We start from the raw sequence: 17500 nt of genomic DNA, 5'->3' as shown, positions 1-17500 counted from the left end.
TCTACATATCACTGAGACAGGGAGGTGAAATTTTCCTGCTTTCAGTCTAATTGTCTTTGACAATTGCAGTGCCTAGTGCTACACTGCTTGTGTTGTATTTAAAAATTTTAGTAGAGACTTGTTCATTAAAGATGCAGTATCCCTGGTTCACAAAAATGCATCTGGCAGGTTCAAAATCGAATGTCAACCAAAGGTCCTTGCAGAGTGTGAGCTTCAGTTCATGTATTGGTTAGTCACCAGCACAGCTGGGTTTTTTTTGAATTCTGAAATACTAGTATCTCCATGTTTACTAATGTGCTTCATACAAATCTGCAGATGGTTAAATGACTTTTTTTTTCTTTTTGTTTTTTTAAGTACAGAGAAAAAGCTATTGTTTGGACATGGTGTGTATGCACATATAAATATTATATACACACATGCACACATACAAGATGGAAAGGAGTTAGTGCTGTGACGACAAGGTTAGCTTTCAGAGCTGATGATGAAAACCAACAGACATAGATTATTATACATTGGAGGGATGACTTCTCTAACAAGGGCAGAAATCAGGAGTAATTCCTTTAAGTCAACAAGGTTATACCACTTTCAGATTGGTGTAAGTGAAAGGGTAGGAGGCCCTACAACTTTTGGTGGCCTTGTTTTGTGACAAAGTGTATCCTTCAGATCTGAGTAATGCACTCTCCCTCATGACGAAGTGCTTCAGAGAAAAATGCAGGGGGATGATAAGAACAGCCCTTTACCTGAAGTCGTACATATATATGAAGACAGTGAAAACCATGGTCAGATCCCCAGTATATCAATATATTAACATCTCAATGCAGCAATTAATTTGGATCTTTTTGACTAGACAATCCCCTAAAAATAATCCTATGAAAAAATACCTAAATATGACCTTGTACCATTTTACAGAGCACGGCCTCCAAATAGCTGGTAAAGACACCCAGATGGTGTTTGGCCTATGTATTTTAGTCAGATGGTTGATTTTCCCCTTGTTAGGTTTGTAATGCTCATGAAAACATTTTGCCCATCTATCTGCATTTGAGTGGAATGCAGACTAATAGATAAATAATCCGTGTGAAAGTAAATAGCCTTAAAGTAAACTGCCTTCACTTTCCATTGATCAGCTCAGTCAGCAAACTTTTCTATATTGTCACTAATATTCTAAATATTTTGGAGAGAAACATGCCAGAAGTATAGAGTATTTCCATTTCTGTCTCACATAAGGTCATTATGAACTCCTCCTTGAATTGATATTGATCCTTCAGCTTGCAGAAATATTCCTCCAATTTGTTGTACTTTTGTTGCCGTAGGAACTGTACTGAAGGTACAAGGAAGAAAATGAGCTGATGCAGAATGGGATCCACAAATAAAAATACAATGTAAAGCCTCTGCAGTGATAGGCTGTCACAGCAGATGTTCTTTAACCATTTCAGGCTCCCTAAAACCCAGGGCTGTGCCAGCGGCCAGGAAGCCCAGCAAACTGCTTGGGCATTTCTGTGGCAGCAGCCTCCAGCTGTGCCCAATCCTAAAAGACAGCAAATGGCTTTCTACCGTGGAAATGTCAAAGACCAGCAAATATTTCATCCTAAAGACCCTATTAGAACATATTTTTCCCCTCTTCTCAAAAAATTCCTTATCTTTGGGACCCACTCAAGTTCAGGACTGTGCTTCAGCCCTTCCTAAACCTTCCTTGACAAGAAGGCTGCTGAGGGGGGAGGGACCAGCAGCATGCAAAACCTACTCACTAGTGAGAAAACAGGGGCTGAATGTGGGAGGAGGAAGGAAAGCAATAAGGGCAGGACATGGTAAGGGGGTCAGCCAGCTGAGACCCTGAACTGGGGGAAATTCCATCAAAGGAATGGCCAGAAACCACTTGGAGAAGGGCTGAGGAACCTCCTGTTAACGCTACCTGGCCAAGCTCTCACCAGATTCAATAGGCACCCTTCCAGAACAATGCCAAGGACAGTTTCTGGTAAGGAAAGATTTGGGTAACAATCTGACTGTTTTCCTCTCCTTACAGCTGCTTTGATAGGGGTGAAGTTTTCCACTTCTGCTGCCCCAAAGCTGAATAGAGCCCTGGAGAGGACAAGCATGAGCGTATGTGTGTGCGTGTGTGGAACCTGCATTTTCACACCATCTCAATTTCTGCTTGCTTCTCACTTTGGTTAACATTTGGAAAATCCATTTCCCAGAGTGACTTTTTAGAGAGAATGATTTAAAGCTGGAAGCCAAAGGGACCATCTACAATTTTGTTTGCTTTTAGTTTTGCTACCAGATAAAAAGAGGCAAAAATCCACTCTAGTGGGTAGCTTTCATTTTACCAGCTGCAAAAAAAATCTGTTAGGAGTATGGTTAGGAGAAACAGTTAACGAGTTGGTTTATCAAAACTTGCCTGAGCCTTTCAAATGAGTACAGCTGAATGGCAGACATGAAAGGCATTGTCTAAGACAGAAATTGGGTCAGCGATCTGCAATAACGTACTTGCCAGTGTGATCAGCATGAGCCTAGAGCTAATGGGGACATCGGGATCTCCCAAATTTGAAGATGGTGGAATGACTGGGATGAAGAAGCAGCCTGTGGAGGTTTGGGGAAGCAGAAAGACTGAGTCATAGCAAGGACCATAGACTGTAATTGCTGTTGAAAGGAGAAAGGAAAAAAAGATAACAGAAAAAAGAAAAGAAAAAAAAAAAAGCAGGTGATGTACCTAAGTAAGTCTTACTTTCTATATCCTTAATGAAAGGCACTGTTTTTAAAATGATACTTTTATGCTTAAAACATAAAGTTTTAGATAGACAAAATGTTTGCCAGGAATACATCTTAAATTAGATTTTGGTTTACTTGCTCTGTTTTTAGCACATTCTATCTATATATATATATCTCAAAAGAAAAAATAAAGAAAAGTAATAATCAAGAGTCATAAATTTCCAGCAATATCATAAAATCCCTCATTAGCTTTCTGAATGCTAAATGTCTCCATTGATTTAACAAAACGGACAAGGTCTGTACAATTTTTGAGAAGACAAACATGATCTAGTAACAGATTGGTAACTCTCTTCTTGGGGCTTTTCAGTGCATTTATTTAATGGTTTTGAATGTACATTACCTAACAGAAACATTAAACGCCAGTGCTTTGCAACAGTTTTGTTACTGTCTCTTTAAAGTAAACAAACAAAAAAATACATTCAAAAAAGCAAGGCTGTTTTGCTCATGTGATGGCAGAGGCTTTGGGCAGCTGCAACATGCACTGCTCCTGCTCAGAGACATTACCCAACATCAGTCAGCTGTCACCAAAAGAGTTGCACGGAAAGCATTAAAGGATAAAAAGAAAGGTGGGGGGCTGGGGGAGAACTGAGCAAAATGCCACACATGCCAGCTAGTCTTTCCAGAAGGAAGACACCAGAGTATGTATATCTGGGGGAAGAAAAAGGGGGGTAAAGAGCACTAACATAGAGAAAAACGACTGCAGGGGAAAACACAGCAGCTCTCTGAAACTCGTTTAGCAGGTTTGCATTCCTAATGTAATCTGACTTCTGTGTTGGATTTGGTTTTTTGCCCTATTTCTTACTTTGCTTTCCAAGAGAAATGTAACAAAACTGAGGTAGAAATAATGGTGGGCACACTTCAGCCTGGAAGATTCCTAATGGATGCTAAATGAAGGACAATGGAGCTTTATGTACACAACAAAAACTCAACTCTACAGTTTGGGAAGGGAAATTAATGTACTTTGAGGGTTCAGTTTTGCTTTGTTTTTTGTACTGTTTGTTTGGTCACAGTCCACTGTGTTGCTATAAACAGCTCTGCAACCCATAGCTCTGCCAGCGACCTACACTGATCCCACTCCCTACAGCTTCACCAAAATAACCTCAAAACTATGACTAGAGCCCCATTACAAAGGCCAGCAGCCACAGTTTATGGTAATTTGCCTCTTGGAGTCCTACCAAATCTAACGTTTGACTGTTTCGGATGCTAACGTAAACCGATTAAGTGGCTCTTTTTTCATCTATGCACCTTCTAAAGACTGTATCACGTAATTATCAGGAGCAATATGCTGAAAACACCTACAGTTTACCAACAAGAAAAATCGTTCTGCTCTGGTTTGATGTGAAAAATTGGCAGAAGAACCATTTCTGAACACTGGGAAATCCTTCTGTTTCTATTTTTAAAAACTGTAAAGCTTCAGTCATATCACACTTTAGTTTTCTCCTGGATACATTCAAAGTAATTTTCCTTGCCATTTTCCAATTGTTGAGGTAAACATACATATTTAATATAAAGTAACATTGAAGCCTAGCCTATAACTCTCAGCAGTACATAGTGCTTTCAACACATTCCTTTGAGGTACTGTACAAATCACAATCACTTTCCTGAGTTTTTGCAGACAGAACATTAAAAGAAATGAACTGCAGAAATTAAGGTCCAGATTACCATTACCCTGTTTTACCTGTTCTTAGTTTAACACCGCAGAACAGACAGGATTGAGGAATACTGTTGCTCTTAGAATAGCAAAAATCTGGTTCTCTGTCGCAACACAACCGTTCATCTCTTTAGTCCAATAATGTTTGAAGTTAAAGCTCTTTATATTAGCACATGCCACCAATGTAATTGTGAGGCAAACAAAAAATAAAGCACCACTTCAGGCACTTGACAGCAACTAAATCTCAAGAACAGCAGAATGGAATCAACACACAGGGTTCATGTCCTTCTGAAATCAACCCACTTGCACCTTGCTCCTTGGTGAGTATTGTCTAGCTTGAACAGAACTGAGCATCAACATGCGCTTTCTGTCATATGTGGCTTTTTCAGATCAGCAGCTCTTGTTTGATGCACTTTTCCTTCAAGTCTACCCTGGCTCTTTAGAGGCAAGGTAAATTGTAGTCTTCCCAGTACCCTTTGCAATTTTAACACTACTGAAAAGGGTTCTCTACCCTATGTAGCAGGTTCTGTGTGTGCCAACATTCATTACTTTTTTTTTTTTTTAAGTAGTATCACTGACTGCAACCAAACATTTTGTTCCATTCAACATATGTATCAAGCTCTTTTTGAGATATGCTAGGCTGTATCTTGCAGAAAGCATTTTCAAAGTCTTGATATGTAACTGGCCTCAACTGGCTGGGCATAATGGCTGAAAGGTCTGTGGCTGGCATGGCGTGGAGTGGGCCCACCACGGCTTCCTGACACAAGTGAGCCACATCTAGTCCAGAAAAGCCTTCTGTGCGCTGGACAAGCAGTGCAACCTCCTTGTCATTGAGACAGTAATTGTGCTGTGAGAGCAGTTGTACTATTATCTGGTGCCTCGCTGTGCTGTCAGGAAGTGGGATTAAAAGTCGTTTCATGAAGTACCTTCGAAGAGATTCATCAATTTCTTCTGGTTTACTTGTGGCGCAAATTACTACTATTTGGTCCTCAGCAGAAGTCAGTACAGTGTCCAGCTGCATAAGGAACTCGGTTCTCATCCGACTTACTGGACTGTGTTCTTCACTCACTTGAGAAGAAAGGAGCATATCAATGTCACTAACAAAAATCACTGAGGGTTGGCGACACCTTGCCACAAGGAAGGAGGCATGGACAATTTTTTCTCCTTCCCCTAACCACTTCGTGACAAGGCCAGAGCCAGTGATTTTGAAAAATGTGGCCCCCAGCTGACTAGCTATACATCTGCCCATTAATGTTTTGCCTGTTCCCCGAGGTCCAAATAAAAGGATGCTCCGAGGTAGAGCAGTCAGTCCATTGAATGCATCTGACCTCAATACTGGCCATAAAACCTCCTCCTTAATGACGGCCTTGACTAGATCTAGGCCAGCAATGTCGCTCCAGTCCACGGGAGGTCCTTGGTTGATAATCTCATTGGTAACAAGGTCAATGAGGTGTGTGTCAGTATTCTTCAGTTGCTCGTCCACAGAGTGGTTGGATGAGGTAGCTGCACGAAGTCCCGGGCCTTGCATTGGGTGAGGGAGGAGCTGCCTGTGCTCGTCACCATGCTCATTCATTACTGGGGAGGTATACTTCCCAAACGAGTCACTTGATCTCGAACCCAGTGAGTTTTTAGCAGTACTATAGGATGGGGGTGTTAGAGCCCTACTGGACTGGCTGCTGAATTTCCTTTGCTGTTCAGAGGACATTAGCTGCTTTGTTGGCTTAAATGCTAAGGATGATGTTTCAGCACTTCTGTCAAAACCATTCCCCCTGTTTGCATTTGAAATGCTGTTGTCGGGCATTCGATACATGGGACTCTGTGTAGATCTCTGTTGGCCATAGCTGTAATTTCCATAACTGGAGTCCATTTCTCCTTGCCCTGCCATGTAGAAAGCTTTCCTTTTGAGAGAGCTGGCTGAACTGTTTGTCAAGGCAGACGGCGCGATGGGCGTCAGGCCGTGGCCCTGGTAGGAGTAGCTGGGGACGGTGGTCGGGGGCAGAGGGGTCGGAGCAGGGATTCCTGAAGGTAGGTACGCTGAGGGCGGCGGGGCACCCCCAGGGCTGTACCCAGGGCCAACAGCAGTTTGAGGAGGATAACTGGCAGAAGGGTAGCTGTAACTGGAGAGGTTAGAGGTCCCGTTGTAGCCAGGGACGAGGGCTGGTGGTGGTGGCGGTGGCGGGGGCTGTAAAAGTCCCGAGCTATGCAGAGGGGATGGATGCGGGGATGGAAGTGCAGGTGTTGGCTGGCCACTGTAACTGGTATGCAAGTATGAGCCATTGTATCCTGCAGCATATTCCTGAGATGGGAGCCCTGAATGAAGACTGGGAACGGTGTGACTTCCGCAGGTGCTGCTGGAGTAACTGGGTTCAGCCAGGTTACTGGCCACCCCAGGAGAGCTCCCGATGCTGGCCGAGACGTCTGCGGGAGGAAGAGCTGCACTTACCCCAGCTTTGCTGGCGGTGATAACGTCTGGGACACAGTTCATGGGATACACGCTCTCTGAGTTCAGTGACGGCTGCCAGGGCTCGCTTTCATTCTTCCGGCCGTTCACCAGCCCCGAGGGAGCTTCAGTGTAATTGCTGAGAATGGGCCGCTCGGACGGGCCTTCCAAAATACCGGAGTATTTTTCTGCATACTTTTTCAGAAGATTGGAGGCAGTCAGAGCCGAGATGTCGTCGTTGGCCCAGGCGTACTGGTAGGTGCGCTGCAGGTGCCCCCGGTAGGCTTCCACCTTGTGGGCAGGGGACCGGGTTGTTGAAGTGATATCAAAGTGCTGTTCTGGCCACTGGGCATGCTCCGGCGTCCACTGCATCTTCAAGCCTAGGGCAGCAGGAAAACACAAAGTTAACAACCAGCTCGGCCTTTTTCAGATGCTTTTAAATGAGTTCTCAAACATACTGTCTGTGAACTTCCTCAGCTCTCTGAAACACTGCACTTAACTCCACAAATTCTTCAGGAAAGAAAATGCAATGCCCTTATGCAGCTGCTTGGTTTATTGTAGGCACATACACACAGAACCACATTTTTTGTCGATTCAGCAGGGGGTTATTTGTTGGTTTAAAAAAATACAGATTTTATTTTAATTTCTCAAATTAAATAAATAGGACTCAGTACATTTTAAATACTCTGAGTGCAGATTTATTGTTAACATACAAGGCATCCAACTGCCCTGTCCTCTCTCATCACAGTTTCAGTTTTATATTTTAACCAATATAAAAATATGAGACACAGCTGACAGATCACATCTAGGATACCTCTCTTATTTGGTACTGAACACCTAGTTAGCACAGTATAATGCACCCTGCGCAGAACAATATGACACAGACATAGCAGGTCATTCCATAATCCAACTCTCATCTAAAGTGGTCCACGACAGTTTCAAATCTGCTTCGTGGAGTGCAGCAAAGCAATCTCCCAGGCAGCGCTCTGTCGCTTTCATCACACAAAGCCTACAACTCGGTATGAATTACAACTGGCTCCTTTCTGCCTCTCAGTTCTGTTGTTGAGGCTTTGGAAAAAAAAAACAAGCATGACTTGTCTGTCGGTGTCCTTGCTTGCTCTCTCTCCACCCCCCCACCCCCATCATAGCCTCCAGGGTATAAAGACAGAGGGTTTAAAAAAAAAAAAAAAAAAAGGAAAAAATAAGATGAAGAAAAGGAAAAAGAAATGAAGCCAAGTCCTTAAAAGTTTCACAGCTTCCACAGCTGGCTAGTAAAAACAAACCCCATCAATTAAAAAAAAGGGGAAAAAAGAAAAAAATGCAAATGTAATTTTAAAGCAATTAAACTTGTAAATTATGTGATGTGAATTCTCCCCCCTCCTCACAATCCACCACGCGCTGTAAGAGCAATGCACAAGCGTTAAGATAACCAGCCCCTCCAACTCGTACCTCTGCATGGTAAACACACTGCTGATTTTTGCACAGCTGTATCAAATAGACCTCCTTCATCTCTCTTGTATTACCAAAAGTGATTTTTGCAAACTGTCTTGTGCCCTCTGGCACAGATTCCCTGATAAGGAGGAGGCCTAGTCGAAATGAAGCATCTGTGGCACTAGCTCCCCTCTGAATTACTGCAGACTATTTTGACAGCTTCTACCCCCTCCTGTTTTTCTCCCCAACCCCTTTAGCTCTTCATTGCCTGACTCTGGCATCTGACATGGCCAGCTTAGCCTCGCTGAGCTAAACCCAACACAGCACACAGTTTGGTAACAGAATGGCATGTTTATTCCCTTCTGACTCCCTCTTCCTTGTTTGCAAAACCACTGCACCAGACACTGGAAGTTAATTAGCAGGATGATGCTGTGCTAATTGTGTTAATTTACAAGGTTTTAGTCAAAGAGAATCATGCCAGGGCTGGCACTGCTGTCATGCTTCTGACTTAATGATTAAGAAATACTGAAAACAAGGTGGGAAGGATTGCAGTAATTACACAATAAATGAATAAAGCCACAGATTCATTTGCAATTATATCTTATTGCAGTTGCACTCATTTGCATTTGGATTCTTCATTTTTATTTTTGGATTCATGTATTTGCAAATCACCAAATCATTTAAATTTAGCCTGAAAACTGCAAAGTACCTCTAATTGAGCCTTACATTTTATTAGTACAAGTACTACAAATCTCAGTCCACATAAGCATGCCATTGATTACTTGTGGAATTTTTTTCCCTGAGCATTCTCTTTCTCTCTCATTTTTCAAACACTCTGACAACTTGAGAAAAATGTCTGTTAGCAATTATACAGTTATCCTATAAAAGTTAATTCAGAGAAATGCTTTTGACAAATGCAGCTTTGAGACTGAGTATTTGGCAGATTTATTTCTTTCATTTAGTGTTAATAGAATCTTTTTTGCTAATTGTTTCTGATGTTTCAACTATTGCCTTTCAGAGGGGGTAAATGTATCATGAAATTGGGTGAAATTATAGAATATGCTCATATGAAAAAAATGCAATTTTAATGAGAAACTATCAGAAGCTTTTCAGAAATCATACTTTGTTAAATTCAGCCAGAAATCTGAAGAGCAAATCACCAAGAGCCAATTGCAAGTAATCAGTATCTAAAATTCTTGTAGTGTCAAGGGATTTATTTCAAGCTTTTAAAAAGGAAAGAATATTAATGTTCCTGTAATGTAAAACTGTCTAACAGACAGACAAGCTCATTACCTCTATTAAACAAACAAACAAATAAACCACCAAAACAAAACCAAAAAACCCAAACAAAACAAACCCAACCAACCAACCAACACCTATTTGTGTTTTCCACAATATTGGGCTGATAAGGTTACCAAAACACTGAATGCTTCGGTTACGGAGATGCAGAACTTCAGCAGATTGATGCTTCACTAGACACTAATGAATGGATTCCATGAGAAAGACTCTTCACAAAGAATGCACTAAAGCATCAGTGAAACTTTTGAAAAAGAAGGTAGAACAGGCATGTATGGCACAGAGAATCCGACTGGGCTAGTACTTGTACTGTAGTTAATGAATATACTTTTGGCACATTGTCTTTAATGGCCTTTAAAGAAAAACTATTCAATTTAAAGAGATAAAAGAATGCACTAGGTCAGAGCACAACAACATATCTCATACACTACCCACTTAGCAAGCTGTTTAAAATACCTTTCACAAATACTTCAAAAATTTCAGCAATTGTTCTTTTTTATTTAGAAAGGATCGTGTGCTTTTCAAATAACACAATTCTATTTCTAGTCACATTGGGGAGAGGTATTTAGATGATGTAAAAATTCAATTATTTGAATTTTATTTATCAAGATTAATTTATTTTCCTTATTATGAGCCTGCAAAAGCATGTTAAAAAATCTGAATTATCCATTATAAAAGGAGGGGGGAAATTGTCAGCATTCTTTATTTGGAATAATTGTTAGACAGACCAGTTGTTTCACACTGTCATGCTATCTTTGGATACGCTCACTGCACAATAATTGAAAGTTTATTTATTGATGCATATTAAATACCAATGCATTTAACAAAGGCTGTAAAGGCAGGATTAGGCTTTGATTAGATAAGCTTAAGAGAACAGGACTGTTCTCATCCCATGAAACATGAGCATTTATTCCAGCACATTGCAATCATTAGTGTTATTTGGAAGCATAGGTTAATAGTTAACCATAAGCATATTTTTTGCATTAGTATGCAGTGAAGAAATCTGTATTTACATGGAGTCTGCTGTAATGGTCTGGTCTGGGGGGCACAAACAGCCATTTCCTCAATTTGATATTAATTGAAAAAGCAGTAAACTTTTGCTAGGTTTGACTCCGTCTGTTAATAGTTTAATAATTGTTTGACAAAAGTCAAATGTATGTTTTGGGAGAAGAAAAAAGAAGTTGTATTGTTTTTTATTTATGCAAACTCTTCCCCCCTCCCCCAAATTGCTTAATGTTGCAGCCATTTCCTCTCCATATATTAAATTGTATTTTATTAGTTGCTTTTTGCTTGAACTGATACACTTTCCTGCATTTCATTTGTTAGGAATCCCAATGCTGATATAAACATCTAAAATCAGGTAAATAAGGGCATATTTAGAGGTTACATTTTTTTTTAGTGTAATTTAAACTCTGACATAAACCATGGTCCTGCAGATAGTGTATTTGCTTAATAACTTACTGAAAATCCAGATGCAATGCAAGGCTGAACATATTTTTCAAAAAAATCTTTGCTAACTTAGGAATCCTCTGAGCTATCAACATTTTTGAACTATGTAAACTGTGCTGGTGTGGGCTGTAAAAGGCAAAAGGAAGGGATTCTGTTCTTTAAGTACAGGTATGTACTTATCAGAGAATTGCTTTTAAGATAAATTTAATACATTATATAGGAAGAGCAGTCTAGGCTTTTTTAGCAGCATCTATTTTTCCTTGTCCTGACAGCCCTGCTATACATCTCTCCACCATAATTCTTCCAGTTAGGTCTATCAGAATTACATTTAAAGTAATTATAGTAAAAAATACAATTATTCAATTACTTTGAACTAAGTGTTTGACCATTTTTTCCCTTCTAATTTTGTGCACTTAGCCTGAAAATATAAAATCTAATATATGATACTTCCTAAGTTTCACATAGAATAATTCCATATGGCAGAAATCCACTTACATATTCAGATTTATGAATTAAAATAACCAAACCAAAAAAAGAATGCCAGAATTAGGAAAAAATGACATTTTAATCTGACTGCAAAAAAGAACAAGCAACATTCTAGACATCCTGGATGTCCAGTGGGGCCTGATCCTGCTGGGAGTTCGGGTGAGTTTCTGCATACAAAGAACCCTCTTCCACTGGTGCCCTCAGTATCAGGTCAAACTTCTCCGCCCCTTACAGGAGTGTGTCTGTTACAGAAGATAAAAATAAATAGCTAGACTTTTCAGTTTAAATAGAATGGTTTCTGTTTAAAACAGGCATGGACCAGTCCATAAATAGGACCACACTGGGTGAAAACACAAAGGTTTTAGTGTCCTACTGACAAGTTCAAATTATAACAATCACCTTCCAACTAATCAACTAGGTTACTAACATTCTGCTTTCAACAAAGGATGCTGGGGCTTTAGTAAACCTCTCATCTATTCACATCTCTAATACAATAATCAAGCTAAAATTAAATCATACGCAACTGTGTTTTTCTGATGATACCAGCAGAAGTTGCGTTGCACTTCCACAGATGCTGGAGAGCAAAACGTAAATGACAGAGAGCTACTGTGCGCAAGGAACTAGAAACCAACCTTCCCAACCAGCTACCAAAGTTTCAATTTGGATCAGGACTTCCACCTGTTCCTCTAACATACCCGAGGCAAAAGAAAAAAAAAATCCTTCTCCTGTTGCGGTCCCTCTGTTCCCGCCCTGTTCATCCCTGCAGTGCCTTAGGTTCTATCTAGCACAGGTCTGCAGGCTCATTTGTAAACATCAGTAGCTCAAGCCGGCTCTTAACTTCAGGCATGTTGTTAAATATGATCTGAGCAGCTGCCTAATGCGCTATTGAAAAAGGGTAGACTGTACCAGGGCGGACAAGTAAATGAGATGCTTCTGACAACTGTCCATAACAGACTCGTAGGAGCAGACTGTTGCAAACCAGAAAACAACTCCAAAACCACAGCTCCAAGGGCCACCAATCCTCTTCCCTTCACCATTTTGGATTGCTTACACACATTTAGCCAAAGACTCCAAAAGCTGCCTCTGACCACTGAACTGTTACTTTCAGCCCTGTCTCCAATTATTTTAGATGAGTATTTACAGGATGGACCATAATTATTTTAGCCAAGGGATTTTCTTTTTGACATGAATAGGTCAGATCTGCCAAAACAGCTATTGACTTAAATAGGCACTTTACTGGGAACATGCCAGGACCCCACAAACCTCATACTTGAGTGAGAGCCGAAGGTGGTACTACCGTGAGGATCAGGCCCTAAATCCACATTTTAAAATCTTTCTTAAACATGGGACAGAGCTGAATGAGTCTCACTGTAACCACTGTTCGAGATGTAGGACACACAGCTCCCTGGGTTGTACTAAATCTGATAATATTTTGTAAGACTGTATACTGTCATATGTCCCATAATAATAAAAATTAATTCAAGATAAAACATTTCTTTTGCACTCCATTCTTTATTAATAAGCATAATTTCAGCTGTTTGAAGATAGTGCAACTGATCTCTCTTAATTGGAAACAGGAGGGATTTTGAAGAGTGGATTGAGCTAATTATGTTTTGCAGGAAAAAAAAAGAGGGGGAAAGAAAATGATTCCCACATTTATTTTCTAATTACTCAGTGAAGACCTCTGCTCCGGCCCATGAGGAACTCCTTTGACGTCAAAGGATTTAGTGGGAGGAAGAGCCTCCAACTGAGCTGCTCAGCTGTATGGGCCCAACTTTAGAAGCTTTGTTCAGTAAGTGGCAGCCACAAAATCATGAAAACAGGCCTGAAAAGTGCGCTCAGCACTTTCCTGGTAGGGGCCTGTTCTTTCTCTTATTATATATAGCCTATGCATGCCACCCGCATCAGTGGGAGCAAGCTGTTGGCAGGGTGTTTACAATATGATTCTCATCTAGCAGGGCTAGTGAAAACATTTCAATCTTTAAAACAAAACACTTAAATTACAAGTAATATTGAGGATCACATATATGTCAACAGCGCTTAAAGATAAAAGTGGTAAGAAAAATGAAATGTATTTTAGGAGAGCCTGGACCAGTCAAAAATTAAATTCCAGACATGGAATTTCAAACCAATACATTCCAATTATCTAATTTAAATACTGTCAAATGATTATTCCTTTTAAGTCACACTTTCACACCTCCAACAGCAAATTGCAATACGTTTACAGCAAATGAGTTCTCTCCCTCCAAGCCCCTCCAGCCCCCCGCCCCATTTACATAAAGCAGTGCCTTTGATAGTCACAAAGACATTTCTGCCTAAACGGCCTTTAGCCAATCCATCAGCTTCAAAGGACTTATGAGACAGAAATAAGGAGAATTAATAGTCAAGCAAGTAAAGGGGAACTAGGTCCAGAGATGACACTATCACACTTTGCCAGCAGAAGCAGGTTGGATCCGTAGGCCAGCCAAGCAGCAGCCCACTGTACTGGGACTGTAGCTATTACTTGGGAACCCCACAGGACCTCCTACGATGCTGCCCACCTGGGAGATGTTGGTTTCCCTGCAGCAAGTCTTTAAGCACAAACACATTCTCAGCTGAGGGCTTCATCCTTGAAGCGTAATCACATTGATGGACCATTGCTATATGCCATAAGTAAAACAATTTACGCATGTGTCAGAACCCTTCTATATAGAGAATTGGTCACATTTGGGATGAATTGTAGTTTAAAATATTTTACTATATCAATGCGCCCTCACTGCACTCACTTGCTCATAACACTTTTCTAAGCTGAGTAGAAAACACACTAACGAGTATATATATAATATATAATGACAATAATTACAATGAGTTTTCTTTTAACCTATTATGATGCTTCCTCTTCCAAGACTTCAAATTTTTAAGCTGTTTCTGTCAAGTACCTCCAAACAGTACCATGTTTTTAAAGGACCGAGCATATTTTGTTAATACCAAATGACTAAAACCATAACAATTTTTGAGAGAATACTCAGAAAAACAGTAACTGTAAACAAAAGTAAGCATAACTTCTTTTAAAAAGTCACTTTTTGTAGTCCACTGAACACATGCATATAGCTATAATGTATTTTAAAAAGATTTAATATCCCACATAATGTGTTATTTATGCCTATATAAACATGAAAATCAATATAAGTACTGCAGGATAACTCTAGTGATTCTGGAAATTAAGGTATTCACATGATAAAATACAGTCATAAATGAATATAGTTTGGCCACATGGCACAAGTAAATATGCATATTTGCAAATGCAGAATAGTAGAGCGCTAGAGCATGATTCTCCTCCCACTGAAGTGCTTACTTCAAGTCTCCAGTAAACCCAACCAAAGCTTTTAGAAGTGCAGCAAAATGCATACTCTGTGTTTTAAGCAACAAAATAGCAAAAGTAGCCTTTTCCTTGGTTCCCCTTCCACAAGTGGAGCTTGAGGCCCATTTACCTTGAAAGACCATAACACAAATCTTTAAAAGCAAAGCAGAGCAGATAAAATACACTCACAGCTTTATCATGTTTCTCACATAATCAACTGCAGCAGGTGAAACACAAAATCCTGAACTTGTTTTTTAGCAAGTAAGTGAGAGGTAAAAGGAATGAATTTTCAGCACCAGGGAGCCTCATATGGAAAATCCAGATCCTGACCTACACTCTTCCAGCAGGGGAAACCAATAAATCTGAAAACAATAATTTTCAAATATTGTATTCCATTTTTTTTTCCATTTCTGTTGCTAATCATGATTCATTAAATTGTTTCTTTTTACAGGATTTTTTAAATTCACACTTAGAATAATTGCTTGGTTCCTCACCGTAAATAAAGCATTCCTAACCCCCTTTTTTTATGTATCTTAAATCCATTAAGACAATTTCCTTCTTAAGCTCACTTCCTTTTGCCAAATGAAGATCATCAGGACATACCACACGTGTCCATAGGGACAGCAGAGCTAATGAATATGTATGTTCTATGTCACAACAGAGCACTCCCCTTGTTCGGCAGTATCGACCTTCTCTTATGTGAGTAAATAACAGGTGAGCACTTGTGCATGAGGATAAATGGGGTTAAAATTGCCATAAAGGGACATACTTTATTTGAACGAAGTGGGTGCATGATAAATAGAGATTTAAGTGATGCTGAATTATTTTTTATATCATGCTGTTCCAAAATACCAGAAAATAATCTTGCTCTAAAACACAAAACCAAGTTACATAGCAAGAGTTATTTAAAATATATTTCCCTCCAATTAACAGCAGCAGCACTCTGTAGAAGTTCCACTACATCACATTTTTAAAAATATTTTTCAGTCATCATACTTTAAAAAAATATATGTATGAATGTGCTTTATGTATAGCAAGAGAAGGTTAATTCCAGAGATTTATCTAAGCAGCCCTATTCGCCTTACAAATATGAAGGCAAAGATCAATTTCAGTAGGTTTGAAATAACTGTAGTCAGGTTTGACCCAATACACTCAACTAGAAAGAGTGGAAAAGCATATTTATATGGGCCAATAACACACTGCTCCAGCCTCTAACCAGCAATACTGCTTTCCTTTTAAAGCGCTTATTCCTAAACCTACCAACATAGGAAAGGTATGAACAGTTGCTTTGCTGAGATTAGGGTACCTCTGCTAATTAGCTAAATGAGAACAAATACTGATTAAATGTATATATAGAAGTAATCTGATACTCAAGGAAAAAAAAATCCTTCTTAAGATAACTCCACTGTGTACAAAGCTTTCACAAAATTTGTTTGTTATTTATGCATTTCGCGTTTTGGCAATCTGCACATTAATTTTTAATGAAATAGTAAAGAGATGTTGTGTCTCACACTTCGACAAAAATATTCTATAGCCAGGACTGGGTGACATAGTGCATTAATTCAGTGTCCTTCACTCCCGGGACCTGCGTATAATTTAGTCCAGCCTGAAGAAAATAACTTTGATCTGAAGGCTGAGAAAAAAGCTACATATGAAATGAGTTTTGGTGGGTTTAGTGTTGTTTCTTATATACAAGACGACATATGAAGATAAACTGCTTTAGAACGCTCCTGACGTGGCCCAGGATTAAGAGCAGGGAGCTCTTAGCAGAGCTCATCCACTCTCTCCCTTTTCCCCGTTGTACCAGACACACACCACACGTTTCTCTCTACTATAAGCATCAGAGAGGTTAGCACTGGCACAGAGCGTCTTTCCAAAGAGAATATCCCGCATAAAAGGATTGTATTATCAACCAGTATACTTATTTGGTCTGTCTATTAAAAAAAAAAACAACAAACCAAACAAACACCAAAAAAACCAACAAAACAACAAACAATGTCTATATTTCAACATGAGAGATGATGTTGTAAGAAGAGATGATATTTTCACAGGGAACCCAAGATTTACTCCCCAAGGTAGGGAACACCTTAACTAAGTCATCAGAGCTGTACTAATCACGCTCTTAGGGAAAAGAGAGCTCCGGCACGGCTCGGCTGCGCCAGCAGCTGACCCTTCCTTTCCTTCCTGCTCCCCCCAAAGCAGAGAAACAAGATTAAAAGCAGAAGCATAACCAAAGAACTGACATCCTAGAAACACTAAACTGAGCTAAATCTTTTCCCCACTTAAACCTTTCAATTATTGTATTCCACAAATTCCAAATATTCTTTCTTACTCACTCAATAAAACGTATCTGAGTTAACTACTGAAAAATGGAATATAGCCTATATTTTGCATGCTCTTGGTTTAGGACTTACTGTATTGTTTCCTGAGCGTTTGAAAAGAACCGTATAGATTGTTCAGTTAGCTTGACAAATTATGTGGGGGAAGGGGGGAGGAGGAAGAGGGAATTTTCTACAGACAAATACAGAAACCTCTCTCTACATATATATGCATATACATTTATGTATTTTACACACACACTTGCACCAGAGAGAGAACGTCTTAACTAAGAAATTTAACTCTGTGTATGCTGATATTCTTTCCA

General features: G+C 39.8%; 1 protein-coding gene across 1 annotated transcript; it reads right to left on the bottom strand.

Moving 5' to 3' along the window:
• Positions 1-3600: 3600 nt before the first annotated feature.
• On the bottom strand, positions 3601-7226 carry FIGN (fidgetin). The gene has a single exon (XM_010161844.1). It carries the CDS (start codon positions 7224-7226, stop codon positions 4986-4988), a length of 2241 nt encoding a protein of 746 aa, XP_010160146.1. The 3' UTR covers positions 3601-4985.
• Between the last annotated feature and the right edge of the window lie 10274 nt (positions 7227-17500).

This window comes from Eurypyga helias, unplaced genomic scaffold (assembly GCF_000690775.1).
Source record: "Eurypyga helias isolate BGI_N326 unplaced genomic scaffold, ASM69077v1 scaffold3362, whole genome shotgun sequence".
Taxonomy (NCBI): domain Eukaryota; kingdom Metazoa; phylum Chordata; class Aves; order Eurypygiformes; family Eurypygidae; genus Eurypyga; species Eurypyga helias.
This window is presented reverse-complemented; position numbering and strand designations above follow the sequence as displayed.

Excerpts from the sequence above, each read along its gene's own strand:
- FIGN (XM_010161844.1), bottom strand. The coding sequence starts at position 7,226 with ATGCAGTGGACGCCGGAGCATGCCCAGTGGCCAGAACAGCACTTTGAT.